The 27964-nt window shown below is 41.6% G+C and overlaps 2 protein-coding genes across 2 annotated transcripts in view; one reads left to right on the plus strand and one right to left on the minus strand.

Moving 5' to 3' along the window:
- Nucleotides 1-5196: 5196 nt before the first annotated feature.
- FCGR1A (Fc gamma receptor Ia) lies at nucleotides 5197-26883 on the minus strand. The gene is made up of 7 exons (XM_061408194.1): nucleotides 26785-26883; nucleotides 26378-26398; nucleotides 25359-25616; nucleotides 21324-21575; nucleotides 19270-19554; nucleotides 9219-18445; nucleotides 5197-8036 (listed from the first exon to the last, which is right to left on the minus strand). The coding sequence occupies exons 1-6, from the start codon at nucleotides 26813-26815 to the stop codon at nucleotides 18240-18242; spliced, it is 1053 nt and encodes a 350-aa protein (XP_061264178.1). The 5' UTR covers nucleotides 26816-26883; the 3' UTR covers nucleotides 5197-8036; nucleotides 9219-18239.
- The window catches only part of LOC133242144 (myomegalin-like), a 65303-nt gene continuing 43621 nt past the window's right edge, over nucleotides 6283-27964 (plus strand). Inside the window, exon 1 of the mRNA XM_061408204.1 lies at nucleotides 6283-6411. The gene's annotated coding sequence lies outside the window, so the exon portion shown is untranslated. The remainder of the gene's footprint in view (nucleotides 6412-27964) is intronic.

Consider the following 27964-nt stretch of genomic DNA (forward strand, 5'->3'; position numbering starts at 1 on the left):
ATGGCACCCCACTCCAGTACTCTTGCCTGGAAAATCCCGTGGACAGAGGAGCCTGGTGGGCTGCAGTCCATGGGGTCGCTAAGAGTCAGACATGACTAAGCGACTTCCCTTTCACTTTTCACTTTCATGCATTGGAGAAGGAAATGGCAACCCACTCCAATGTTCTTGCCTGGAGAATCCCAGGGATGGGGGAGCCTGGTGGGCTGCCGTCTATGGGGTCGAAGAGTCGGACACGACTGAAGCGACTTAGCAGCAGCAGTTCTTTACCACTTTCCCTCAGAGGACCCAGACCAAGATGATAACTGGTCTTGGGACTGAGGTAGCACAAGGTACCCAGAAGAAGGAATTCCTGTGGCAAAAAAAATGGAGGATGCAGATTTGTGAAATGAAATAAAGAACAATTTCTCTCTGTTGTTTTACAGGATCAAAGGCAATAATTTTAAATTGCCAGAAGGTAGGGGAAAATCCTTATCATTCTTTTTTTAATCAGTGTTTTTAACATTCACGGGAACACAAAATACCTAAAACTATCAGCTTTATTTTTTGTTATTGTTCGAAATGATGTTGGAGATTTGTGTAGGACTTAGTTTCCAGTTAGTGGGATTATCATTTTCAAATGCATGGAAGGAAAACTCTTTAGTCCAAGAGGGAATGTGAAACAGAGTTCAGACATACCACAACCCTGGGCAAAGGTTGTTCAGTGTTCTTAACAAAATTTCCAACTCTAGGGTTGGGCCTTAAACCACTCGAATTTCTTTCTGGAGATTTAGATTTCATATAGTTTAGCATGTCCACTTACACTCCCTATTATAACATGGAGAATAATGAGCAGAAGAAAGTCATACTGATTAACTTGTATATATATCAACCATAAGACTACTTCCAGCAAGGGAGCATATCCTTGTTTAATAGGCTTTTCACTTTTCTCCCTGCTGCAACATGAAAATCGAGTAAGAATGATTTTGCCTATGCAAGCTGTCTTGTAGATGCCTTTTCCTGTGATGTCTTTGTAAATGTTTGAATTTTTATTTTCATGATTTTTTTACATTAATATCAAGGAACTGGGCGACAGAAATTATTCTTAAATGAATTTTCTTCAGAAACAACAAGTATGCCTAGAGAACACAATTTTAGAATTAGCAGTAAAGTTAACCAAGGCAGAATTTGAATTTAAATTCTTAGACTAGAGAAAAAAAGTAAGAAATCTTTTCATTTGGCTAAAGGAACTTCATGGTATTTATGATTGTGGAATCTGTTTAGGCTGGAAGGGGCACAATAGGTAAATCTTTCTGGATTAGTGCATGGAAATCATTTATAATGGGAAACAGTAAAGTCCCAACTATTCTAAGAGTAAAACAAAACAAAGCAAAACAGCTGTGGCTATTTTTTTCTGACAGGAGAAAATAGTAGTATGTACATGGATTACAAGCATGACTGAGTCTTTTAGATTGAGTTGTCAGATAACCATGTAGCAGGGCCCCACAGCAGCACAGAGATGTCAAAGTGACAGTGTAGGATAATGTAGCCTTAAAATCTTCTGAGTATGCCATCATACAGTGTGTTAGTAGAGAGCAATGCGCAACCCAAGTGTCATACATGGTGGTCCTGAGTAAAGAAAAGGAGACTTTCACAGAATTTATATCTTCAGACTGCAAGTTTTCCACTAAATGCAGAGTATACAGAGATGAATTAAAAGTATCTTTATCTATAGACATGGTGATAAAATGTCAAAACACAAGAGTTAAGGAGAAAATTGCAGAAACAGAAAATTCTTTGCAAAGAAATAGAAATCAAGTTATGTCAGACTTCTCATTTGGACAACTTTGGTTATAAGAAGACAATGAATTGGTAGTTTTTAAAATCTAGGGAAAATAATTTTGAAACTAAATTTCTGTGTCCAACGAAATTATCATCTAAGTGTGGATTGACTTTTCAGGCCCTCCCTGAAAGAATTTCTGGAATTGTATTCCTGCAAGAATAAGAAAAGATTCTAAGAGGAAGATATGAGATACCAGAAGGGGGCCATGTGCCAGTAAAATGTATTGCTAAGTCTAAGTTCTGAAAAATTTCTTTAAGGCTTAGAATACTTGCTGTTTATTCATCCATCTAATTTCATTATTGAATGTCTTTATTGAGAAATTAGAAATCAGGTGATAGGAGAGAGATGAAATAAATGAATCAGAAAAGGCTCAACTAACAAAGGAATATAACACATATACCAAATTACCTGTAATAAAATTTTAAAAAGAAATGTGCTATAAAAGATAGATACAAAGTGGTGCAGTGGTAAAAGAATCTGTGTTTTGCCCAAAGTTTAAACTTTCATCTCAGGTTCGAAGGATTTGTTAACAAAAGAAACTAATTGTCATACACAATTTCAATATTTAATAGAGAATTATCTAACTTACTTTCAATAAACAATCATTAAAAGGAAAGAGAAACAAAACAGCAGATACATAACCAAATTGGGTTTTTACCAACATCCAGACTCAAACAGCACTGGGAAGTCCCATGTAAACAGCAGCAATCTGAAACCCCCATTTGGGAAAAGGTCCTAGGCAGTGTCCACTCCACGGGTGAGACTGCAAAATTGCAGTTTGGGGGTTCCTACTTATAATCCCAGGCTGCAAACTGATAACATCATCTGTCTGTGAGCAAACTGCAGCTCTGGTGTCACGTTAATCTTTCACAATGCTGTATGTTTTATCTTGTGAGTGTTGATACTCTCTGGCCTGGGAGATTGGATCTCCAGAGCTCAGGAGAATTCCAAGACTCACTCCCTATTTTATCTCTGATGCTGCCCAGCTGGCTGGTAACAGCCAGTGTACGTGCAGGCAGGCAAGTCAGAGGCCTGCTCTGCTTTCTTTGTTTCTGAAGCCTGAAAAAGACTACTTCCCTAACAGTGCCTGCAATGCTGGAGATACAGGAGATGCAGGTTCAATCCCTGGATCGGGAAGATCCCCTGGAGTAGGAAAGGGCAACCCACTCTCCAGTCTTCTTGCCTGGAAAATCCCATGGACAGAGCACGGAGGGCTACAGTGTAGGGTTGAAAAGAGTTGCATGTGGGATCAATTGTGAGGTTAGAGGTACAGGTGATGTTGTTTGTGATATCCTGGGTCACAACGAGAAGCGTTAATTTACTTTACCACCATGTTTGTATTGAAATCTCCCTCTGTTTTGATTACTGATTTAAGTTTGGATTTTAAGATTTTTGTTTAGGTAACTCTGATTACACAGTTTTTTACATTTATGGTCTCTCCTCCACATTTTGTCTACTATTTTAAAAAAACAAGAGTTCAAAACCATTAGTGACTTCAAATATAGATTCTTTTGGTCTGGATCCTAAAAATTAAAAAGAAAATCTGGACTTCAAATTCCAGATGATATTGACATGGTAGGGGGGGTGAGAATGAAGAGAAATAAAACAAGCTAACTAATATTTGTGTTATACTCAGGAGGAGGATATAGATTATTATTCTAGAAGTTAGAAAAGTGTAAGTTTAAATACACCTGTACATACAAAATGTGTATGTATAAAAGTTGACTTATAAAAGTACTAAATATTTCATATTCAGAAAAGCAGAAATCCATTAAGCAGTGATCAAACCAGTCAATCCTAAAGGAAATCAACCCTGAATATTCCCTGGAAGGACTGATGCTAAAGGTGAGGCTCCAATACTTTGGCCACCTGATATGAGGAGCCGACTCACTGGAAAAGAGCCTGATGCTGGCAAAGATTGAGGGCAGGAAGAGAAGGGGGCGACAGAGGATGCAATGGTTGGATGGCATCACTGATTCAATGGAAAACAGTTTGAACAAATTCTGGGGGACAGTGAAGGGTAGAGAAGTCTGGCATGCTGCAATTCACAGGGTTGCAAAGAGTCAGACAGGACTTAGCAACGACAACAACAAGAAGAACTGTTTGCACTTGAAAGGTGACTGTAGGAAGAAAACTTCCAGTCGAATATGAAACCCATTTGCTAATTGTGTGTGTGTGGCGGGTGGTGGGGGAGGGGGGGACAAAGCTTTTAAATTATACAATGTAAAAAAAAATTGTTTGTATCTAACACAGGTACACACACATGTATATCCTCAAGAGTGCGTACACAAAGATTTAAAATAAGTCAACAATCAAGTGTTAATTATGTTAGCATAGATACATCTTTCTCAGGAATTAAGACTAAATCAACAAAAACTTATTTGAAGATATAGAGGATTTGAAGAACATAGTTAACAAGATCAATCATAAGTGTACTATACCTGCACCATTTTTATCTAATAGAGTACATTATATTGAAATTCACATGGAAAACTGATTAGAAACTGACCATGTGTGAGATGACAAATGAAAACAAGTGCTGAAAAAACTGAAGCCATACAAAATATATTTGCTAATCATAATGCAATGAAATAACTAAAAATACCATCCTTGATCTACACTGTTGGGGAAAAGCACATCCGTCTAGTCAAGGCTATGGTTTTTCCTGTGGTCATGTTGGATGTGAGAGTTGGACTGTGAAGAAGGCTGAGCACCGAAGAATTGATGCTTTTGAACTGTGGTGTTGGAGAAGACTCTTGAGAGTCCCTTGGACTGCAAGGAGATCCAACCAGTCCATTCTGAAGGAGATCAGCCCTGGGATTTCTTTGGAAGGAATGATGCTAAAGCTGAAACTCCAGTACTTTGGCCACCTCATGTGAAGAGTTGACTCATTGGAAAAGAGTCTGATGCTGGGAGGGATTGGGGGCAGGAGGAGAAGGGGACGACAGAGGATGAGATGGCTGGATGGCATCATGGACTCGATGGACATGAGTTTGAGTGAACTCTGGGAGTTGGTGATGGACAGGGAGGCCTGGTGTGCTGCAATTTGTGGGGTCACAAAGAGTCGGATACGACTGAGCAACTGAACTGAACTGAAAGAAGATATCAAAATAAAAATTATATACTCCTTAGAAATAAAGTGAACATTACATTTTAAAACCTATATGAAGAGGTCAGAGGAAAATTCATAGCTTTAAAATGCATTTATGAGAAAATAAGAACTATTAAAAACAATGAATTAAAGCTATTAAAAGCTAATAAAGGAATAATAAAACCCGAGGAAAGCAGAAAAAATAAATTAGGATAGAAATCAATGGAACAGACTTCCCCACTCCCCCAAAACAATTAAAATCATAATCTGATTCTTTGAAAGAAAATTGAAAGTTACTCCTTTAGTAAATTTAAGTTTGAAAGAAAAAGTACATAACTATCAGTAACATTAGATACAGAAGTATTAAAATGGTATGTATATTTTGGTACAGAGATTCCTTCTCAGACTAGTAACTTCCCGTGTGTTCTGAAGCGGGCCTGGACTCTAGCAGAAGCTCCCGCGATCCCCAAATGAGTTTAGGGCCCTCCCTACAGGCTGGAAGGTGAAAAACAACTCTTCTCCACACCCGGTTGCCTGTTCAGCTCCATAACTGTGCTTAAGTCTAGCCCTGGGGAATATAAGATAAGGGCCCAAGGGCTTCTCAGATGAAGCCTTGGTAAATCCAGCTGGCCCTGGGTGTTGTCCCTGCTGAGACTGAAAGCGAAGGAAAAAAAAAAAACTCCAACCTTCCTCCTCTCTCCCAGCCAGCTGCATCAGTCCCCTCTGGGGCCTCGTTCTCAGCCCCGGAAATGTCTTCCGGAATAGACAGGCCTTGGACCCTTCAGGGAGAAGCTCCACAGTTCCCAAAAGTATTTCAGAGCAGCCTGGGGGCTCCCTGCCCAGCAGCCTGCACACTCTGCCGGCCGAGGGTCCCTTCCTGGCTCTTGATGGTGACGGAACCAGCAGGGAAGTCATCAGTGCTCTACTGGACAGCCGCCTCGTACTCTCCACCTGCTCCCTCCCTGCTGCTGCCGCCGATTCCAGCCGCCTTTTTCTTTAGGTCTCGCCCAGATGGCTAGCGCTCCTCCCCTTCCGGTGACCCCCGGACCAGGTTTCAGCCGAGGCCGCGGCCACCGGCAAACTCCTGCGTGCCCCGCGCCTCCTGGCAACCCCAGCGCCAGACGGCGGCCGGGAGTGCAACCGGAACAGGCGGCCCGGGGTTGGCGCCACCGTCGCCGGGCCCAAGAGCGGGACAAAGCCGTCCCTGTCCGCCGACCCGACCATAGCTAATTTTTTGCATTTGCTGGCTCTGGGGAAGCAAATATTTGTCATGGGACTTTGGGGAGAGGTTGCAGAAAGCGTGCACCCTGCCAGCCTCTGCGCCGCCGGATCCCCGAGCCCTGACCCCAGTCTCTGGCGAGCTAAGGTCGCAATGTGCACAGGAGATCACAGGATGGCGCCAGCGGTCTTCCGAGGGATACCGTCGGAGCACGAAGACGATTCCGCGTCATTCCTAGAGCTACCGCTTTAGTCTGTCCTTCCGGTAGCCCGGTTCTAGTAAGTAAGTGTGGAGCTAAAAAAAATGTTTTAATGACCGTTAGTGTAGCAGTTTTACAGTGGAATCTACTAACACCAGTTAGAAACAAATGATTGCAGATTTGCAACCGAGTGAAAATATGAATATGGATTTACAGTATCTAGTACTGTGATCGAAATCGCACATCCATGTGCCCCATGCACAGTGAGACCCATCAATACTAAACATGAGTCTGGAACAGAGAAGGGTTTATTACAGATTCATACAAGCAGATGGGTGGCTCATGTCCTAAGAACCCAAAGTTACTGAAAGCTTTCAGCATGTCCCTTTAAAATCAAAAGGTGAGGGATGGGTATGGTTAGCTGTTGCAGACTTCTGGGTGTCAGATCCTTTGTTCTCAAGGTCAGGTCATGGTCAGGTAATGATGTTCCTGTAAATCTCTACCAGATGAATGTTATTCTCTGTCCTGATGAGAAAGGCAAAGTCCCAAGGCACAACTTTTACCTTCCAAGGTCCCAGTCCTGGCTAAGAGGAGTCAGATCTCAGTTGGCAGCTCCTTCAGGGCCAGGTTCCCATATCCTGCCCAGCTATCATCCCAGAGGGAGTCAGGCATCCAACCCAAGTGGCCCTCAGTCTCCTCAGGCCATCCAAATGGGGAGACCAGGTCTCACAGACTATGACTCATACAGACGGCCACTGCTAGTAGGTCACAGAGACAGGGATGGGGAAGAGGTTCACTGCTTCTCAAGTCCTGGGCCTTGGCTAGTGGAGGCCTTGCTCCCTGGGCCCTCCAGCTCATCTGCTGGTCCAAGGCTGGGTAAACTGGAAGGCCTCCAGGAGAAGGCCTGCATCTGCTTCTTACCTCACTCTCTACCTGATGACCACTACCCCACAGACCCTTGACTGAATCACTTCCCCAGTGGTCCCTCATTGACAGTTACCGGTGGGCAGGGCCCAGCTCAGCGCTGACCAATAGCTTAGCAGGACAACTATACGTTGCTCATTGACAGCTGGTTGCTTGTGGGCAGGGCCCGAGCTTGAGGCACCGAGCAATGGCGGAACAAGACCTGTTGCCTAGTAACAGGGTGCAGAGTAATGAGGCACAGCAATGCTAGGTGTTAAGGGCTGTGCTCATCCTGCTCTGTTGCAATTCCCCCCTTTTCTTTGATAATCCTTAATCTTGAGGATAACACGTGGATATGTCAGGAGGAAACCACTGAAGTGTAGTGCTGAAGCTGATGGTGATCTCCTTAGGAAATTGATCTCAGCCTTAGGAATGACTGCCCTTCTAAAGTAAAAAGACCAGCATCTGATGTCAAGTTTGCAATTCCAAACATACCATGCTGTTAGTCACTGCAAGATTGATCCCTAGTCCAATATTTGTCATTTTTCTATTATAAATATTATAAATGCAGAAAATGTGAAAGAAGAAAACAAAATAATTCACCACTCAAAGAAAGTCAGTATTAAAATGTGGAGAATTTCCCTCTTGTCATTTTTCTATGCACATTTTAGCATAATTATGTTTGTGTGTTATATGTAAAGATTTTACAGTCTGTTTTTTTTTTTTCAGTTTAAAGTGATAGTATAGTATTTCTCCATGTTTTTTTTCCGCAGGTTATCCACATATATTAGCAAAATCCATTTACCTAAGTTTAATCTAATTTCAGCCTACCCATGCATAAAACTCCTCATGTGTTTTTTACTCAGCACATATATCCTACTTTCCTATTATATACTGATAACTTTTTCCTTTATTCTTAGTAACTTTAATTACACATTTAGATCAGAATCCTCAAGTCTTAAACACCTTAATTTTTAGTGAAAACCAAGAGGCAAGTAATTGTGAACTGTTTGTCATACCAGCATTTTCTGATTGGAAACTTATGGACTGTAGCCCTCCAGGCAAGAATACTAGAGTGGGTTTCCATGCCCTCCTCCAGGGGATCTTCCCAACCCAGGGATCAAACCCAAGTCTTCTACACTGCAGGCAGTTTCTTTACTGTCTTATTTGACCTCCAATAAATCTAGGTACATTTAGCAAGACAACAAACTTAAGCTAGTTTCAATACCAGGTATCAATTCAGTACTGAATATTTTTCCCATATCATGATGATATGAAATTCATTTTGGCCAAGTTTCTAAATATTAGAAAGTATTTAATTTGTAAGCACTTACTTTTGAGTCAGTTAAATAGAAATCATTTACAAATTAACTCAGAAGTATTATAACCAAAAAATGGTCCAATTCTGGAGAATGCAGCTGAATAAGCTGTATTCAGGAAACAAATTTGAGTTTCCCATAGCTGGCACACTTACACACAAAAGAAACACAAACACACACAAAGAACAAAAATGTAATCCCTGCAGGACAAAAACAAAAGGGTGAAGTTCAACAACTTCCTCAACTTTTTCAAACCAAGATTCCTCTTATTAATAACAAACAAATTTCATGCAAATTGAAAGACAGGAGATCATGACTACATGTGTCATGGCAATTCACCCGACAAACACAAAACCAGAAATAACAGTAGGAATAAGTTAACTTTATTTAGTTAACTTCATGCCTTCTCTTAGAAGTATTTTTATTTTCTTAGTGTCAGAATTCTGAAAAAAGTATTTCATCAAGCCAGCTTTCTCCAACCGCATATACAAAAAAGGGCCAGTTTTGGAATTTAAAAAGTTTCATCTTGACCAATTTTTCCCCCGCTCCAGAGTCTAAAGGATATAGTGGCCATGCAGTGTAAAAAAAAATTTTTTTTAACCCTAGAGGGGGACTATAAGATGGAATAGAGCTCTGATTATTATCAAATACCAGGTGTTATCAAATACCAAACAAACACTAGCACCAAAAAAATGAGACTTCCACCCATTGCGAAGGGAATATCCCAACCAATGTTCCACCACAGGCGAAACCCAGCTCAATAGGGAAGGGTACCTGATGTCATCACATGCTAGCTCCATTATTCAAAGACATCTCAACTAACCAGTGAAAATCCTGATTCACAAACATACAACATGCAAATAACAAATGTGGTCCCACGCACAGAAGGACAAACCAGAGTGGCCCAACCCAAAATGATACACACAAAAACACAAACAACAAAGAAGCTGCAGTCACACAGACAGATAATTAGAGAAAGTGAGTCTAAAATTCCACTTCCACTACCAGAGGTCTCCAGAGTAGCCCAGCTCTCAAAAGAGAACAGACCCAAAATGGCTGACTTATAGAGTGGACAGAATTACTAGCTTGTGCAAGCTTGAGTGACTTACTCCAGGTGACACCAAATGTGGACCATAGCTCTGGATGTTTCTTTGCTCCAAACAGCCTTGTGCCTTGGGGCAGCTGGTGCCTGTAAGGGAGAGTCCCTTCCATTTCCCCAGAGCAAAATGAACTCCAGCAGCTGCTGAGTACTTGGGAAGGGGCTGCCCCTGGCCAGGATCAACCTGCCATGGGCACAGACGTCCTGCCCCAGTCACCATAAATTGTTACTGAAATCTCACATCCGTGTGCCTGATGCACAGTGAGGCCTATCAGTACTAAACATGAGTCTGGAACACAGAAGGGTTTAAAATACCAATTTGCCTTCAACTTCTCCAATGGCTCAGTGGTAAAGAATCCATCTGCAATGCAGGAGACCAGGGTTCGATCCCTGGGTTGGGAAGGTCCCCTGGAGAAGGGCAGGGCAGCCCACTCCAGTAGTCTTGCCTGGAGAATCCCATGGACAGAGGAGCCTGATGGGCTACATCCATGGGGTTGCAGAGTTGCACACGACTGAAGACACACTACACACTTGTTTTACTTGAAGCTATAATGTTGAATCTGTTAGAAGTAAAAGACTTTTCAAGTTTTTAAAATCATGCTGCTTGTTCAACTAAGAAACAAGACTGAGTCATGATGAATGAAGATCAACCCCTTCCCTTTACTGAGATGATGCAGGGAGACATGGCTCTTTTGAAATTAGTTGGTATTTCCCAGCATGCTTTTGGCATAGCTTAAATACTCTGTGATTGCATTTATGCTGTTGTCACAATATTTCCAGCTCCTTGTTTTTGCTTACTTTAGGATTTCACATCCTCTTTGTGGCTGGGTGTAACACAAAGTTCTGACCCAAGCATTGGAAGTTGAAGTGTTGGTTGTGACTTCTGGGCTAGAGCATTTAATTCCTGGTTTGAGATGTTCCAAAACTCTTTTTCATTCTGGCACAGACAACTGGCCTTCTCCCTCCCTCTCAGCTGACCCTAGAGAAAATATGAACAACAAAACTTTATTGGTGTAAGGTGCTGGGATTTTGGAGTTGTTTAAACCCCCAAACAACGTGTTACAGATTCGCATACAGCCTAATTCATAGATGACTAGATTAGGTATGGGCTGTGCATGTTTGTTGTCCCAGATGAGATAATTTGCTGTTGTTATCAGGTAGTAAAGAATTCATCTGCCAGTGCAGGAGATGCAAGAGATTTGGGTTTCATCTCTGAATTTGGGAAGATCCCCTTGGGTAGGAAATGGCAACCCATTCCAGTATTCTTGCCTGGAAAACTCTGTGGACAGAGGAGCCTAGTGGATTACAGTCCATGGGGTCGCAGGGTCAGACACAGCTGAGTGACTAAGCATGCACAAGGTTGTTATCAAGTATTTCTTACTTACACTTTCTTTGTCTTGCTCTCAGAGGACTTTTGCTGCAGAGCCAAGCCTTTTTTTTTTTTTTTAATAATAATGCAAGGAAGCAAAGTCTTTGACTAAAAATTGTTGTGAAATCTGCCCTACCTCTCTACAGTATACTAGGATTCAAAACATCTCAACATGGGCCCACAGTGGTTTTGAATATCTGACTTGGCACCTAACTCCCATAAGTATAAGACAGAGAAAGATGAAAATTACCTCTGGTTTGTATAATAGTTCTTTTGTCTCTTTGGAATCCCCGGGGTAGTGTATCATGATTCGGGATGGGTGAGAGCTACCCATCTTTCACCCGCTTTTCTTTTGTAAACTAGGAGAAGGATGAGTGGGAAAGAAGAGTTTTAAAAGGATGAACCAGCTTCAGCATTTACAGCAGGCATGTTCTTAGGCTGCACAAATGTAATGAAAGGGTGCATATGGAAATTGATGATTAGGGGATGAGTTTCTTAAACTATCATTGCCAAGGTACCTGTTAGGACATCTTTATATATATCCCTGTGAGTTCGTACAGCCTTCGAGGACACCTATGTTGGTGAGTGAAGCAATCCATGTGTATGACAATAGGGAGTGGTGCTGACTGTAGAAAATAAAATGCTGTACGGTGCTTGTTTTACCCGTATTGAAGAAAATCATATTGACCCATTTCTTGATTCTGCAAATAAAATTAGTAGGCTTACATTTCTTTTTAATTAATTTATTTTTGGCTGCACTAGGTCTTCGTTGCTTTGCAAGGGCTTTCTCTAATTGTGGTGAGTAGGAGCTACTCTTCCATACAGTGCGAAAGCTTCTCATTGTGGTGGCTTTTCTTGTTGCAGGGCTCAGGCTCTAGGCGCACGGGTTTCGGTTGTTGTAGCCCGTTAGCTCATTAGTTGCGGCTCCTGGGCTCTAGAGCACAAGCTCAGTAATCGTGGCACTGGGGTTTAGATGCTCCGCAGCATGTAGAATCCATGACCAGGGATCGAACTCATGTCCCCTGCATTGGCAGGAGGATTCTTATCCACTGCTCCACCAGGGAAGTCCCCAGGCTTGCATTTTGTGTCTAATATTAACTAGTGAAATTCTAAACCCTGACTAAAATGCAAGCCTGTGTAACTCATAAAAGTATAATCAGAAAAAAAAAACAAAAGAAAATATTCTCTTGCTTACAGCTAGAGGGAGAGACAACATTTTTGCTTCATAGGACAGCTCAAAAAATTCAATTTGAGAAGGTGTCAAACCAAGAACATTCACAGGAATATCAAGCTTATTCTCCTGTCCAAAATGGAGGTGTGGTGCAATTATTTTTAATGTTTTGTTCTCTGTTACAAGAAGTGTGTCCCTAAACATGTTATTTGAATGTCTTATGAGACTCCAAAGGCTTTACAATTGTTGTAGCGACTTACAAACGGCTCAGGTTGGACTTTCTGGAAGCAGAGGCTGAGACAGTGTTTGGGGTGAAGTGAAGTGAAGTTGCTCAGTTGTGTCCGACTCTTTGCGACTCCATGGACTGTAGCCTACCAGGCTTCCTCCTTCCAGGGGATTTTCCAGGCAATAGTACTGAAGTGGGGTGCCATTTCCTTCTCTAGGGGATCTTCCCGACCCAGGGATTGAACCTGGGTCTCCTGCACTGTAGAGAGATGCTTTACCATCTGAGCCACCAACAAGATGATTATTAGGGATGAACCCTTATGAAAGGAAGAATGAGGACGTAGGATTGGGCAGAAGAAGAAATCAGATTGCAGTGTAGGCTTTGATGGACCCTCTAAGGAGCTCTGGAGCAAGTGCTGCTCCTAATAAGTTATTTGAAAAAGGCCAGGTGCAATGGTGTGTATATTATGCCAACATTTGCTTACAAAGGGACATAGAAGAAAGAATGCCTTCTTTCATTTGCCTATGAAAGCATAAAAATCTCTGAGATGACAGAAAACAACCAATAGAAATTATCTTTGGAAAGGACATTAGAAGGTGCTATGGACTGAGTGTTCATGTTTCTTCCCAAATTCATATGTTGAAATCTTATTCCCAACGTGATGGATGGTATTAGGAGGTGAGGGGTGTTAGGCCGTGGTATTAGGCCGTGGGTGGTATTAGGGGTGTTAGACTGATGGTATGAGGCCAGGGGTGAGGGGTGATTGAGTCATGATGGTGGAGTCCTCATGGGTGGTTATTTAGTGCCCTTATGAAAGAGACCCCAGACAGCTCCCTCACCCCTCTGCATATGAGGACACAGAAGGAAGATAGTCATCTATAGATCAGGATTTGGGCTCTTCAGTTCAGTTCAGTCACTTAGTCGTGTCTGACTCTTTGCAACCCCATGAACTGTACTGCCCATCACCAACTCCTGGAGTCCACCCAAACCCGTGTCCATCGAGTTGATGATGGCATCCAACCAACTCATCCTCTGTGTCCCCTTCTCCTCCTGCCCTCAATCTTTCCCAGCATCAGAGTCTTTTCAAATGAGTCAGCTCTTCGCATCAGGTGGCCAAAGTATTGGAGTTTCAGCTTCAACATCAGTCTTTCCAGTGAACACCCAGGACTGATGTATTTTAGGATGGACTGGTTGGATCTCCTTGCAGTCCAGGGGACGCTCAAGAGTCTTCTCCATCACCACAGTTCAAAAATATCAATTCATCGGCACTCAGCTTTCTTTGTAGTCCAACTCTTACATCCATACATGACTACTGGAAAAACCATAGCCTTGACTAGATGGACCTTTGTTGGCAAAGTAATGTATCTGCTTTTTAATATGCTGTGTAGGTTGGTCATAACTTTCCTTCAAAGGAGTAAGCATCTTTTAATTTCATGGTTGCAGTCACTATCTGCAGTGATTTTGGAGCCCAGAAAAATAAAGTCTTCCACTGTTTCCACTATTTCCACTGTTTCCCCATCTATCTGCCATGAAGTGATGGGATCAGATGCCATGATCTTAGTTTTCTGAATGTCAAGCTTTAAGCCAACTTTTTCAATCTCCTCTTTCACTTTCATCAAGAGACTGTTTAGTTCGTCTTTACTTTCTGCCATAAGGGTGGTGTTATCTGCATATCTGAGGTTATTAATATTTCTCCTGGCAATCTTGATTCCAGCTTGTGCTTCCTCCAGCCCAGCGTTTCTCATGATGTACTCTGCATATAAGTTAAATAAGCAGGGTGACACTATATAGCCTTGATGTACTCCTTTTCCTATTTGGAACCAGTCTGTTGTTCCATGTCCAGTTCTAACTGTTGCTTCCTGACCTGCATACAGGTTTCTCAAGAGGCAGGTCAGGTGGTCTGGTATTTTCATCTCTTTCAGAATTTTCCACAGTTTATTGTGATCCACACAGTCAAAGGCTTTGGCATAGTCAATAAAGCAGAAATAGATGCTTTTCTGAAACTCTCTTGTTTTTTTGATGATCCAGAGGATGTTGGCAATTTGATCTCTGGTTCCTTTGCCTTTTCTAAAATCAGCTTGAACATCTGGAAGTTCACGATTCACATATTGCTGAAGCCTGGCTTGGAGAATTTTAAGCATTACTTTACTAGCGTGTGAGATGAGTGCAATTGTGCGGTAGTTTGAGCATTCTTTGGCGTTGCCTTTCTTTGGGATTGGAATGAAAACTTACCTTTTCCAGTCCTGTGGCCACTGCTGAGTTTTCCATATTTGCTGGCATATTGAGTGCAGCACTTTCACAGAGTCATCTTTCAGGATTTGAAATAGCTCAACTGGAATTCCATCACCTCCACTAGCTTTGTTCGTAGTGATGCTTTCTAAGGCCCACTTCACATTCCAGGATGTCTGGTTCTAGGTGAGTGATCACACCATCGTGATTATCTTGGTCGTGAAGATCTTTTTGTACAGTTCTTCTGTGTATTCTTGCCACCTCTTCTTAATATCTTCTGCTTCTGTTAGGTCCCTACCATTTCTGTCCTTTATTGAGCCCATCTTTGCATGATATGTTTCCTTGATATCTCTAATTTTCTTAAAGAAATCTCTAGTCTTTCCCATTCCATTGTTTTCCTCTATTTCTTTGCATTGATCACTGAGGAAGGCTTTCTCATCTCTCCTTGCTATTCTTTGGAACTCTGCATTCAAATGGGTATATCTTTCCTTTTCTCCTTTGCTTTTCGCTTTTTGTCTTTCCACAGCTATTTGTAAGGCCTCCTCAGACAGCCATTTTGCTTTTTTGCATTTCTTTTTCTTGGGGATGGTCTTGATTCCTGTCTCCTATACAATGTCATGAACCTCCATCCATAGTTCATCATGCAGCCTGTCTATCAGATCTAGTCCCTTTAATCTATTTCTCACTTCCACTGTATAATCGTAAGGGATTTGATTTAGGTCATACTGAGTGATCTATTGGTTTTCTCCACTTTCTTCAATTTCAGTCTGAATTTGGCAATAAGGAGTTCATGATCCGAGCCACAGTCAGCTCCCGGTCTTGTTTTTGCTGACTGTATAGAGCTTCTCCATCTTTGGCTGCAAAGAATATAATCAATCTGATTTCGGCGTTGACCATCAATCTGTAAGCACCTTGATCTTGGATTTCCCAGCCTCCTGATCTATGAGAAATAAATTCTGCTGTCTACAAGCGACCCAGCCTATGGTATTCTTTTATAATAGCACAAACAGACGAAGACAAAGGGCTTGGAGTCTGAGATGGAAGGAGATTTTTGTACATTTTGGATTTGAGTATATATTCAAAAACAAAAAAAATTATTATAAATAGATAATGTGATACTAAATATTCAATAAATAGTCTTAGCTATTCTGAAAAAAGCATTGGGTTAAAAACATGTAAGACTTTGATTTGTCCTGATGATATTAAATTCTGAAAGATTTAAGTAAAATTACTAGAATTTTTGTCTTTATAGGTGGTAAAAGACCACTTAGGTTTGTTTACCAAGATACATCTGATTATAAATCTTGAATATGTACCCATGCATTAAGTTATTATTAGTTGACAAGATGGTGGCCAAATGAATTTGTTGCACATGATCTGGAGCCTAAACTTGGTTTCCAATGCACTTTCTGAAGGGAATTGGTAAAACATACTTCCTATATCCTCCAGTAAGTAAAAGCTGATGTCAGCTTTTACAGAAGCACTTCTGGGTGTCCCTGGATGCTAATACACACAGCAGAGGAACCTTTAAGAATCAGAGGCATTTTGGAGAACTGCCTGCAGGAAACATCTCAAGTGTACAGAAGGGCATGAGACTGACATGGTAGCATACAAACCACAGGAAACAGAATGGCTCCTTTCCAGTGATCATGCATGCTCCAGAGACTGGAGTCAGCAACCATCTCTTGACTTTTTTCAGCTATGTCTCTCCCTGCAAACTGAAAACTGGTGTGAAGATTCAAGTTGATCAGTGTATTTGTCTTTGTGTCTGAAACAAATTGGATTTAGTGATTCAAAATATGAGACCACGAGGTCAAGTTTCCCTGTGGATGCCTGTTGATTTGTCTCTAGAGCAGACCTAGAGAATCTTTCACTTTCCTTCCTGTGGTTGCCTGGTCCCCTCATACATAGGCTTTAACCAAAGGTGGAGGATGATGAACAAAAAAGGGATCTAGGTCCTTTGGGCCTCTCTCCAGTAGGAGCCAGTGATTTCTGTATGTTTCCACAGTGGATGGAATAAAAATAAAGAGGAGTGAGCCCTTAGAGAGATTGGGAAAGTGCTAGGGAGACGGCAGTTAACCCCTGTAGAGAAATTGTAGGGCTGTACACCCACCTGGAGAAAGGGGGAGGCGGCATCAGACCTCGACCAGACCCAGCACCAAGGCTTGCGGACCAGGCAGGTGTGCCTCCGTCTGGATCCCAAGAGCCTGTTTCCAGCTATACACTAGAAATGAGGGTACATGGAGGTACAGATTGTTCAATCAAGAAACTAACTGAGTCAGATCCATTTTTTAAGTATACTAAAGTATATATGAGAAAATACTGTGGCAACGATACAAGCATGGAAAACTCCGGATAGGAAGCACAAAAGAAAAGCATGGGGAAGAAGGAAGTACTTCCAGATATGTTAACGATGATCAGCTTCATTACAATTCCCGCCAGGTCTGTATCCATGTCTACCCCCAACTTTCCGTCTCCAGGGAGCCCTATTCCTGAAATTCCATCCACCTAGTGAGGGTAGAATGTAACTGTCTCCTCTGAGTGTGACTGTCACTTCCTGCTTCAATTCCCAATTCCTCAGTCTAGAGTCTTCTACAGACAGTCTCTCCAGAGAGGGTCTTTGGGCCTCTTTCCTATGGAACTAATTCCCTGCAATTCTAATTTCTGTTTCCACAGTCCATAAGACCAAATATGGGTAAACAATAAGGCTCCTATGATGATCTATGACCATTTCTTTTAATACAACTGTTGGAGTTATATTTATATTGAGATGACAATTACTGTACTTTTTTTCTTAAGATGAAGGGGAGAAGGACATTCTCATTGTCCACAGACTAAGGAAGCAGGGGGCTATGGTGCTCTTCCATCTGCTTCAAGTCTCAAGTCTCTGATCACAGAGAGGTTATGAGAAAACCTCAAAGGAAAGGGCAAAAGTGATACACCCATTTTTCATCATGAGTCTCTTCCTTGTATCTCTTTGAGGTGTATGCAATACAGAAAAGTCATCAAGGGACCACCCAGACACCAAGAAGTATGAACTCTCTCATTCTCAGTCACCCAGATTCATTTGTGGGTTATAGTTCTTCTTTTTTTTGTTTATACTGTTTCCTCTTGTCTCCCTCATATCCTTCCCCTCTCTCTTTCTCTCTTTCTCTATCTTAATCTCTTACATATACACACACTTACTTTTCCACCCTGTCTCTGTAAATAAATTCTTGCTCATAAATAATAATTTGATAACAATAATTTATTATTTTAATAGGATAATCAGGTTAGACTTGACTTCCAAGTTTAAAAAAACTTTTTCTTTAGAGTAAGTCTTATAATCATCCTTGTTACCAACTTTTCCAGTTTATTTCCATTGAAGTCAACCTCATTTATTTGCTTTATTGAAGAGTTAGATGCCATGGGAGTTGCAGTTCTCATGTCTGTCAACATTTGGGTGTTTGTGCCCCGTGCTTACACAGAGAAGAGGGGAAGGGGCCTCTGGACCTCTGGGCACCCATGGCATGATTGCCACAGTCCACCCTCTCAGGGCTTCTCCTGGTGTGTCCTTTCTTACAGTTGTTCTTGTTTCTGACATTTCCGCTTTCTTTTAATTGTCTATGTTTTTGAAGGTAGGAGGTACCTCCTTCCCATGACCAGAGTCCAGAGAGTCCAAATAGATTTCTAAATTCCACATTTTCTTTCTTTGTAGTTCCTTATGTATTACAATACATAAAACACTGTCCACCAAAAACATTATCCCCACTGCCAGATAGAAAAGAAAATGAAACCAGACAGGAGTTGTTGACTGGAGGCCTGTAAAAGAAAACAACAGAGGATAAATGCTATTTAGAAACCAGAGGGATCTGGCTGAATTATGTTTGGAAGAGAAGGTTGGCTGAGACTTGCTATGTCTGTGCCTGAGGGAGACTCTGGGGCTTTGGGGGGCAGGAAGGAGCTGGTGGTAGCTGGAGCTGGGCTCTATGGTTATGGACAGGGGGCATGCTCCTCGTAAGAGCCTAACTGCCAGGGCCTTGCCAGTGCACTTACTTCCTAGTTTCAGCAACAACTGCTATCTGTGCCATTTAAAGATTAGAATTTAGTTTGAAGATAAACATTTTTCCCCAAAGAGTCTTTGTTCTGGAGCTCATATTCCCTCTACCTCAGCCATACGTAGACACTGTGGCAGGCAGGTATTCATGTGCAGTCCACAAAACCCCCGTCTCACCAATCTACCATGTGAGCTCTCTGAAGTAAAAAAAAACTGTACCCCAGTGTCTTTATATCCCCAGACCTATAAAATAGGAAGAATTCAATATATTTTTTATCAGATTATTGGTGAAAGAGGTAGGGAAGAAAGGAGGAAGAGAGACAGAAGAGAGAGAGAGAGAAGGCAGGAGAAAATACAGAGAAAGGAAAAGAAGGGAGGAAATAAATGGAGGAAGGAAAGAAAAGAAAGAGGAAAGGAAATTTAAGGAAGTTTATGAGGAGAACAGTGAAGTTTTGAATCAAGAGTGCAAAGACCTGTTCGTGGTTTTTTCCTGGGTGGGCTGTGAAAAAAGTGTCATGAGATCTCAGTCCCAGAGGAGGGAAGGGCATGTCTCCTTGTATATCAGTCAGTTCCCCTCGTTCCTACTTACCAAGCACCGGAAGCTCCAGCTCAGGGCTGCGCTTGATAAGATTCCCATCTCCTGTGGCAGCTTCACACCAGTATAGCCTACGGTCTTCTTTTTTAGCAATGAATGTCTGGTATTCAGAGGATGTGGTCCTGCTTATTAGGGTCTTGTTTCCCACATAGAAGGAGAAGTAAAGCTGCTGACCAGGCTTCTCTGAGGGCAACTTTGTTTCACAGCTCAGGTTGACCAGATTCCTCTCTTGGTGAGGGGATGAGAAGGATGTTCTCAGCACTGGGGCTGGAAATAGCTCTGAAGAAAAAGTTGATAGGGAGAGGGTGGCCTGCATCAGTGTCAAGGTTCTTTTGTTTGTTTTTTAACAGAAGATATACTCCTAGCCCCTTTGGGAAACCTGCCCCTAGAGAATATATCTATAAGACAGAGTTTCTCCACTTTCAGCAGAGAGGTATTCTTAGGATTTCCTCATAGACATACTTGCAGTTACTAGCTTGACCATATTATTCTGGGGAGAATACCTCTACATAGTTCATGCTTCACTGAATAGCCATGTCATTTATTATATGACCCTCTGGTAATGTTTAACCGGGAGTGGACACTGACACCCTGTCAGGAAGCATTTAACAGGAGGCTTCCTGTGTGCTGTTTTGGATCTGTCAGGAATTCTCTGCTCCTTATTAATTCCTGAATATTCAGGAATTAAGAGGAGAGGCAAGCCTGTCCTGGGACTGAGGAATCCAGGCATTTCCTTCGTTAGTTTTTCTATACAGTAATAAGTACCCTCTTCCTTTTTATGAACCATATGGTAAAAGTGGTTATTTACAACTCTCTTTCATATGGATGACCTCATGTTTTCTTGATAACTTGTAAGTTTTGATTTTATCTCTGCTGAAAATAGCTATCTTGTAAGACAGTATAAATACCTACACAATGTTGAATAAAACATCTTTGCTCCATCAGAGCTCTGTTCCCTGTGTCTTTCTTTCTCTTTCTTTCTCTCTCTCTCTCTCTCTCAGGCTATTTCTTTGGAGCACAGAGGCCCTCGGAGTTCACTTTCCTGCCCGGGCTTCTAAGACCCTCTCAAGAAGGTGCTCTGTGGCTTCACCCCATTGAGAGGGTGCCTGAGGCCTCCATGAACAGAGCAAGCCCTGTGCCAGGAGCTTTATTGGCTTTCTGTGTAAACCAAGGCATATCAGCCTCTTTCTCTCCTTTACTTTCTTATTGTCGACTCCGGACCACCAGGTTCCAGTCCACTAAGGACCTCAACAACACCCCCCCCCCCAGCCAGTTCAGTGACTCAATACTTGTGTTTCTGACTCAAAAGATAATCTGGAGGGGAATTCCCTGGAGATCCAGTGGTTAGGACTCAGTGCTTCCACTGCAGTCGGGGCAGGGTTTGATCCCGGTCAGGGAAGTAAGATCCCTCGAGTTGTGTGGTGCAGTCAAAAAGACAGAAAGAGATAATCTGGGACAATAATTTTTTTTCCATAGGAATGAACTATTTTTCAGACACACAAAAGTTGCTAGTGGTTATGACTACTAAGATAAAGGCCATGAAAGAGTTATTTCAAGAACCACATGCAAACTAGGACAGAGGGAACTACTTAATTAGCAGATGTTCAGAGGGAAGTGGAACCAGAGAGGCCACGTGGTCCCTGGGAGATAGATGGAAAGTATAAGCACATCCTAATGTCTTCCTTACTATGGAATTTTTATTAAGTTTCATTGAGTTATTTTCTAATAATCTTCCTACCTACCTTGAGTGCATCTCTGTTCCTTGCAACTAAAATAAAATGGGTGAAGTAGATTCCCACTATGGCATGGCCTTGACGTTAGCTCCTGGAATTAGTGATGGGGCACTGTGGTATACTGGAAAGAGCAATGGACAGGGACCCAGAAGACCTGAGTTCTGCTCCCAACCCAGCCACTGGTCATTGTGTGGCCTTCTTAAAGGCAGTTTACCTCTCGAGTTCAGTTTCTTCACTTGCTAATTGAAGTGATAATTTATGATGGTTCTTCTGGTTCTTATAACTAATAGCTCTATGACTATTTAGATATAGTACCTTTTATAGTGATAGATACTCCTGCCGATGTGTAGCGACGCCTTCTCTCGCCCGAGCAGTGATAGATGCCATTGTGACTCAAGTTGGTTTGCAGAATGGTGAATTCAGAATTCTGATTAGAAAACCTAAAGGGCTTGCCATCTTTGTAGAAAAGCATTTTGTACACTGGCATATTCTTCCATGCATGACACCTCAAGGCCAGAGGGTCCCCTTCTGTGAAGACTCTGCTAGTGACCTGGAGTAGTAGCCAATCTGGAAAATATGGGCACAAAATGTGTGTATAAGGTGGCAGAGGTACAAGAAAGCCAAAGCTGGACCCTGTGGGTTTATCTTTTTTCACTTTGTAAAGTTCCAACTTTAGAACTCTGTTGAATTTAAGGTCTGTCTCCTGTTCCTCAAATATCTTTAGCTTTGCTAGGAAGAAAAGTAATCTTTACCAGCAGGCCCTTCTTACTTTTTCTTTCCAGGTCTCAGAAGTTGGTTGGGACAAAAACAGCTTACTCTATGTGGTAGGCAGCATTTTAAAATGCCCCCAGTGAGTCACATTCTTGCATGTGGCTAGAACCTATGACTTACTTCCAGTCAACAGAATATGGCAAAGTTTCTGAAATGCCACTCCTATCATGATGTTACATTATATGAGGTTGTCTTAGCTGACTGGGCTGCAGGAGACTCCTGCCAGCCTTGAAGAAGTGAGCTGACATGTTGTGAGAGGGCCTGTGTGAGGGCCACAAAGAAGGGGGTCTTCAGGAAATGAGACTGGCCTCCAGCTGACAGCCAGTAAAATGGCGGGGACCTCATCCTACAACTGCAAGAAACTGAGTCCTGCCACGGTCATGGGAGGTTGGAAGAGCTGCCGGGAGGAACATAGCCCAGTCAACACCCTGACTGCAGCCTCAGCAGAGCACCAACCAAGCTGTGCCAAGACTCCTGACCCATGGAAAGATAATAAATGTATGTTGTTTTAGGCTGCTAAAGTTGTGGCAATTTGTTACACAGCAATACAAAACTAATACATTCTAACTCCTGACTAATTTGTTAACGGTATCACACATACTAAGACAAACACACAGAATGGCAAGTGTATGTAAGTGTATGTATGTCAGTGCTCACATATGTGCAAATCAGTGACATAGCTGGTAAAAACAAACTCCAAATCAAATGAGCCCTCCCTTTTGATGTTCATCTCCATACATACCCCAAAAGGCCTACTTTATTTTATCTCCCTTGGGGCAGTTGGCTTAGCTGAATGAGGATGAGGTTCTTACAGGACGAAAGAGAAGAAGAGATAATAGTGCTTTTCCTCCCTCCAGAACTTATCTAAGAATGGACGGCAGGTATTCCGTGCTATATGGTGTATGGTTTTTACAGTCTAGGATGCTGCCATAGTGTTTCTAAATAGAATGAACATTCTTTATTCCCATATTTTCATTCCCAGCCAAAAGGTGCTCAAAGACTGCACTGCCCAAACACACAGACACCTTTGCTTTCTGCCTCCACACACACAGTGGGAAATTTTAACATGCTTCCATCAGAAACTGTCAAAACTACTAATAAAGATATAAATATTTGAATGATACAATTAATAGACTTGATTTCAGGATTTATAGAATGATGTACCTTAAAAAAAGAAAATTCACATCCTGTGCAAAGACACATGCAACAGTGATTAAAAAATGAGCACATAGTAGGCCACAAAGCAATTTTCAACACACATCAAGGAACTGATACCAGATTTAACACAAATTTTGACCAAAATGCTACCTAATATATCCAGAATATACAAAGAATCACATGAATCAGACACAACTTAGCAACTAAAACAACAGTAAAAGACATGTATAAAAATGTTGGACTGAGCAACTGAGCACATACACAGTATTAGAAGTCAGTGTTGAGGGTAGTGACAAGAAATTGGCAAGAGGGAATTTCTGTGATTCTAGAAATGTTCTGGCTATGATCAATAGGGTCACAAAGAGTTGGACATGACTGAAGCAACTTAGCTTGCAAGCACACATGATATACTAAAATAAAAGTTTTACATTAAAATATAATATATATAATATATGTAAAGTCACTCAGTCGTGTCTGACTCTTTGTGACCCCATGGACTCTACAGTCCATGGAATTCTCCAGGCCAGAATACTGGAGTGGGTAGCCTTTCCCTTCTACAGGGAATCTTCCCAACCCAGGGATGGAACCCAGGTCTGCATTGCGGGCAGATTCTTTACCAACTGAGCTATCAGGGAAGCCCAAAATATAATGTAAAAGATATATAGTATACTGTAACAAATAATGTAAAAGATATTTTTCTCAATAAGTCATCAGTGGAGAAGGAAACGGCAGCCCACTCCAGTATTCATGCCTGGAAAATCCCATGGACCGAGGAGCCTGGTGGGCTACAATCCATGGGGTCGCAAAGAGTCGGACATGACTGAGCGACTTCTGTGTGTGTTTGAAGTTCAAGAGTCTGTACAGAAGCAAAGAAAATGGCCCCTTCCCAGCCCTAGCTCATCTTTTGTTATTTGAACTATGAAATGTTTCTGCTTCTGCTTGAATTATACAAAATCTCATGTTTAAACAGTTCTGTCAGCTTCCCTTACCTCTCTCGCATAGGAACTGAGTCTCGGAGTCTTAAGAGACACGTAAGAAACACCTAGCATTTGCTCTGACACTCTCAACATTTCCTTGGCTAAAGCACATTTCCTCCAAAAGCACCCTTGTCTACATAAATCTAATTCTGCCTCCAGTATGAGTTAACTTTTGATTAATAATTACAAAGAAGTTTTAACATTGCTTTTGAATAACTGAATCACCCAACTGAATGATTTGTCCTGAATAATGAAACATTTTGCCCTAAAAAATACTACAGTCTCCATTTCTTGATAAGTAGGAACCTCTTACAGATTTAAGTGGGTGGAGATTGTTTTCTCTGCTTCCATTCACCAAAGTTTTTAATTCTCAAAGTCTCACAGTAATTTCATGTCCAGAATATTATATTACCAATATATGTGAAATGTGCCCCAGACTATGTGTATAAAGATGTTTACTGCAGGCACTGATTGTAAAAGCAAAAATGGAAACAGTAGAGGTTTACTAATATAATGGTTAATTATAAAAGTTGGAAGTAGATTTCTATTGATATAAACAGACAGCCAAAGTATTTTAAGTGATAAAAGTAAGGTGTAAGATGTATATGGAGTATTCTATCAACCACTTTTAAAAACAAATGTATATATACTAACAGTTTCATTTTTGTGGAAGGTAACTGCAAGACTTGGGAGTTCATATACATTAACAGTTTCGTTTTTGTGGAAGATAACTGCAGGACTTGGGGTTTGGGTGGGAAGGAAATGTGATTGTTCATTTCTCTGAATTACTATTTACAATGTGTGCAGGCATAACTTTTTTCAACAGAAAGAGATAACTTTGAAAAATAAAGTCTTAGTAGGGTATCTAGATTAAAACTTAGACCCTAAGGACTGCAGGGAGATCCAACCAGTCCATTCTAAAGGAGATCAGCCCTGGGATTTCTTTGGAAGGAATGATGCTAAAGCTGAAACTCCAGTACTTTGGCCGCCTCATGCGAAGAGTTGACTCATTGGAAAAGACTCTGATGCTGGGAGGGATTGGGGGCAGGAGGAGAAGGGGACGACAGAGGATGAGATGGCTGGATGGCATCACTGACTCGATGGACGTGAGTCCGAGTGAACTCCGGGAGTTGGTGATGGACAGGGATGCGATTCATGGGGTCGCAAAGAGTCAGACACGACTGAGCGACTAAACTGAACTGAACTGAAGAGCTGCCCTAGATGAGGTGTTGTTGGGCACAATTTAAGAACTCTAATGTTATGTTTTGAGTATCTTGACTTTTACCTGGTAGACACATAGAGCTGAGACGCATACTCAGATAAATCGGTACACACGCGCACGCGCGCACACACACACACACACACACACACACGGCATCCAGGAAGGAGAAAACACCAATGAAGACCTGGTGATTTCTAGCCCTCCTGTTCCATGCATACTCACCACTGTGGATTTCTAGCTGTACTGGGTCACTTAGCATTGAGAGGCCTGTCTGGCACTTGTATTCACCACTGTCATCGAATGTAGCACTGTTAATACTGTATCTGGGGGCCAGGGTCTTGATGGCTGTGCCGTTGAGAAACCACTGTGTAGCAGTGTCCCCAGGCCGGTGGGGCCCCTCACACAATAAGGTTACATTTTCTTCTTGGAATACACTGACCCATGGAGGCTTCAAGGTGATCACTGCCTTTGTGGGGTATGCTTGGGGATTAAAAGAAAAGAAGAAGATCAAGTGGAATAAAAGGGAAGTCTGAGCAACTGGCAAGATATGGCTAGCACAATGAAAAAAAAATCCAGTATCAATACTCAGATTGAAAAATAGGCAAGTAGAAAACTACAAAAGCTAACCATTAAGAGTATCCAGATCCTGCAGCAGAGTTCTATTCATGTTATTAAATCTGCATCTGGCTATTGGAGATTTGGGGTTCCTGAGAAATAATTGACTAATTTAGGTCTCAGTAAGCATGAAGCATGGTTTTAAACTAGGGCAAACTGACTGGAGCTGATTCTCCTATCTTCTGTACTGTTCTGTCTCTGAAGGTTAACCTCAGACTTTAATTAGCATCTGTGTTGGAAATCTATGTTCAAACTCTACACTTTGAAACCTTCAGTACCTGTTTGTTTTTTTCTGAGGAGAAGTAAAAAACAAATAGTTTTCGTCTAAAGGGGAATGGTGTGGGGGGTATTGGAAAACACAGCAGAACTACATCTATGCTTTTGCAATTTTGGTCCTTTCTTATTATTATATACACATTTTTTAGGCATTTAATCAAGAGATCAGGGTGCATTTGGAAAATTTTACAGAGAAACCTTAAAAACCAGGATTTGGTCACAATCATACTCTGAATATAGGGAATTTTACATCATTTATAAATCTTTCTCCTTTCTGTCCTCTCCCTCTACTCTCTTCTTTAGAATAAGGGGACCCATTCTGTGACAGGAAAGGAAGTTGAGTTACTCACCCACTTGCTCAGCAACTGGAGCTGTAAGAGACAAAGAACAGAGACATCAGTTGGTCAGTGGGAGATGACAAGGAAGGGAGAATTGAGGAAACAATTAACGTGGACTGAATTTAGGTCTCTTGAGTTTCTCTTTACCCACTTTTCCAAAATCGGGTACAGGTGATAATGAACAGCCTACAGATGGTTATTCGTGGGGCTTTATTTTGACATCCTGCTTCCAGGCTTATTGTTACCTCAGAGTTTCCCTCCCCAGTTTTTTGATACAATAGACACGAGTAAACCATGGAAGCACAGAAACAGTTGTCTCCATACTCATGAGTTCTAGCCTAGGATACCAAAGGAAGACAAAAAGTCCTGAGTCCCCACAGCCAGAGCCTTCTAGTTACCCCTTTCTAAACCCAACTTACCCCCAAGGATCAGAGCTATCATGAGCCACATCTCCAATCTGACAGGAACAGTGAAATCTGTAACACACAAGGCATGAAAGTTTCTGTTTGGGGTTCTGGAGTCAAGATTAGAAAAGAGGAAGGAAACCGCTTTTCATCATGCTCCTTTTCTGGGAAACGCATCCCTAATTCTTGAGGCATGATCTCATTTTCATACTTCTAGGCTCATTTCCCCAGTTTGACACTCTGGATTTTGGGTTTATGGAATTTATAGAATCCAAGGGAAGGCCTAAAGTTTTGACATTCTCTTCTGATTATATTCTCTCTCCACCAATTCTGTTTCTTGGGGCTAGACTACGGCAAATCTCCATTTAAAAAAAAAATTGGTCAAAGACTGGCTAATGCCTTCAAAACCTGATCATTTGAATCCAGATTATCTATATCAGTGTTGATGAGGCATGTGAAGAGTTACTCATCTGTGCAAACCAGCCTCTGTACCTCTGGAAAAACATGCAGGATTTAATATCCTATTTTGGTTTTTAAAAAAACCATCCCCTAAAAGACAATATGAATTTGGGATATTTACCTTGGCTGAATCCAAGGAAATTCAATATTTAATGTGAGTACTATAGAGAAGAAAAATAACTCATATATATGGGTGGAAATATCCCTCAGAGGGAGTTTCAGAGTCCAGATGGGAAGCCCTTATGCCACCAAAGTGAGCTCGTTCCTGAGTCAGAGTTGCAAAGATACAAAGAAATTTTTAGGTATTCTGTTATGAGAGAAAGTAAACTAAACAGAAACAAGGATGAATTCAACGAGTACAAAGAGAGACTTGGGTAGCAATCTTACAGACAGACAATTTAAAATGATGACAAATAACGTAGATTAAATTACTGGCTCCAATTTCTTATCGCTCCTCGAATCTACCCCATCTCTACAGCTTCATGAGAGGCTGGGGGTATTTCTCTGACCCTTGGATTTGGCTCATCCACGTGATTTTCTGTGACCAATGAAACGTGGATGGAAACAGATGTGTTCATTCTGAACCTAGGCCTTAGGAAGCTTCACGTATTGTCTCTCATCCTCTTATACTTCTGTGATTGTCATGATAAGAATGTATTCTGGCTAACTAGCTCTGTTGTGAGGTGGAGCTATCCTAGCCCTGAAGTAGAGCTGCTCCATCTGCCCTGCAAACTTC

This window comes from Bos javanicus, chromosome 3 (assembly GCF_032452875.1).
Source record: "Bos javanicus breed banteng chromosome 3, ARS-OSU_banteng_1.0, whole genome shotgun sequence".
Classification (NCBI taxonomy): Eukaryota; Metazoa; Chordata; class Mammalia; order Artiodactyla; family Bovidae; genus Bos; species Bos javanicus.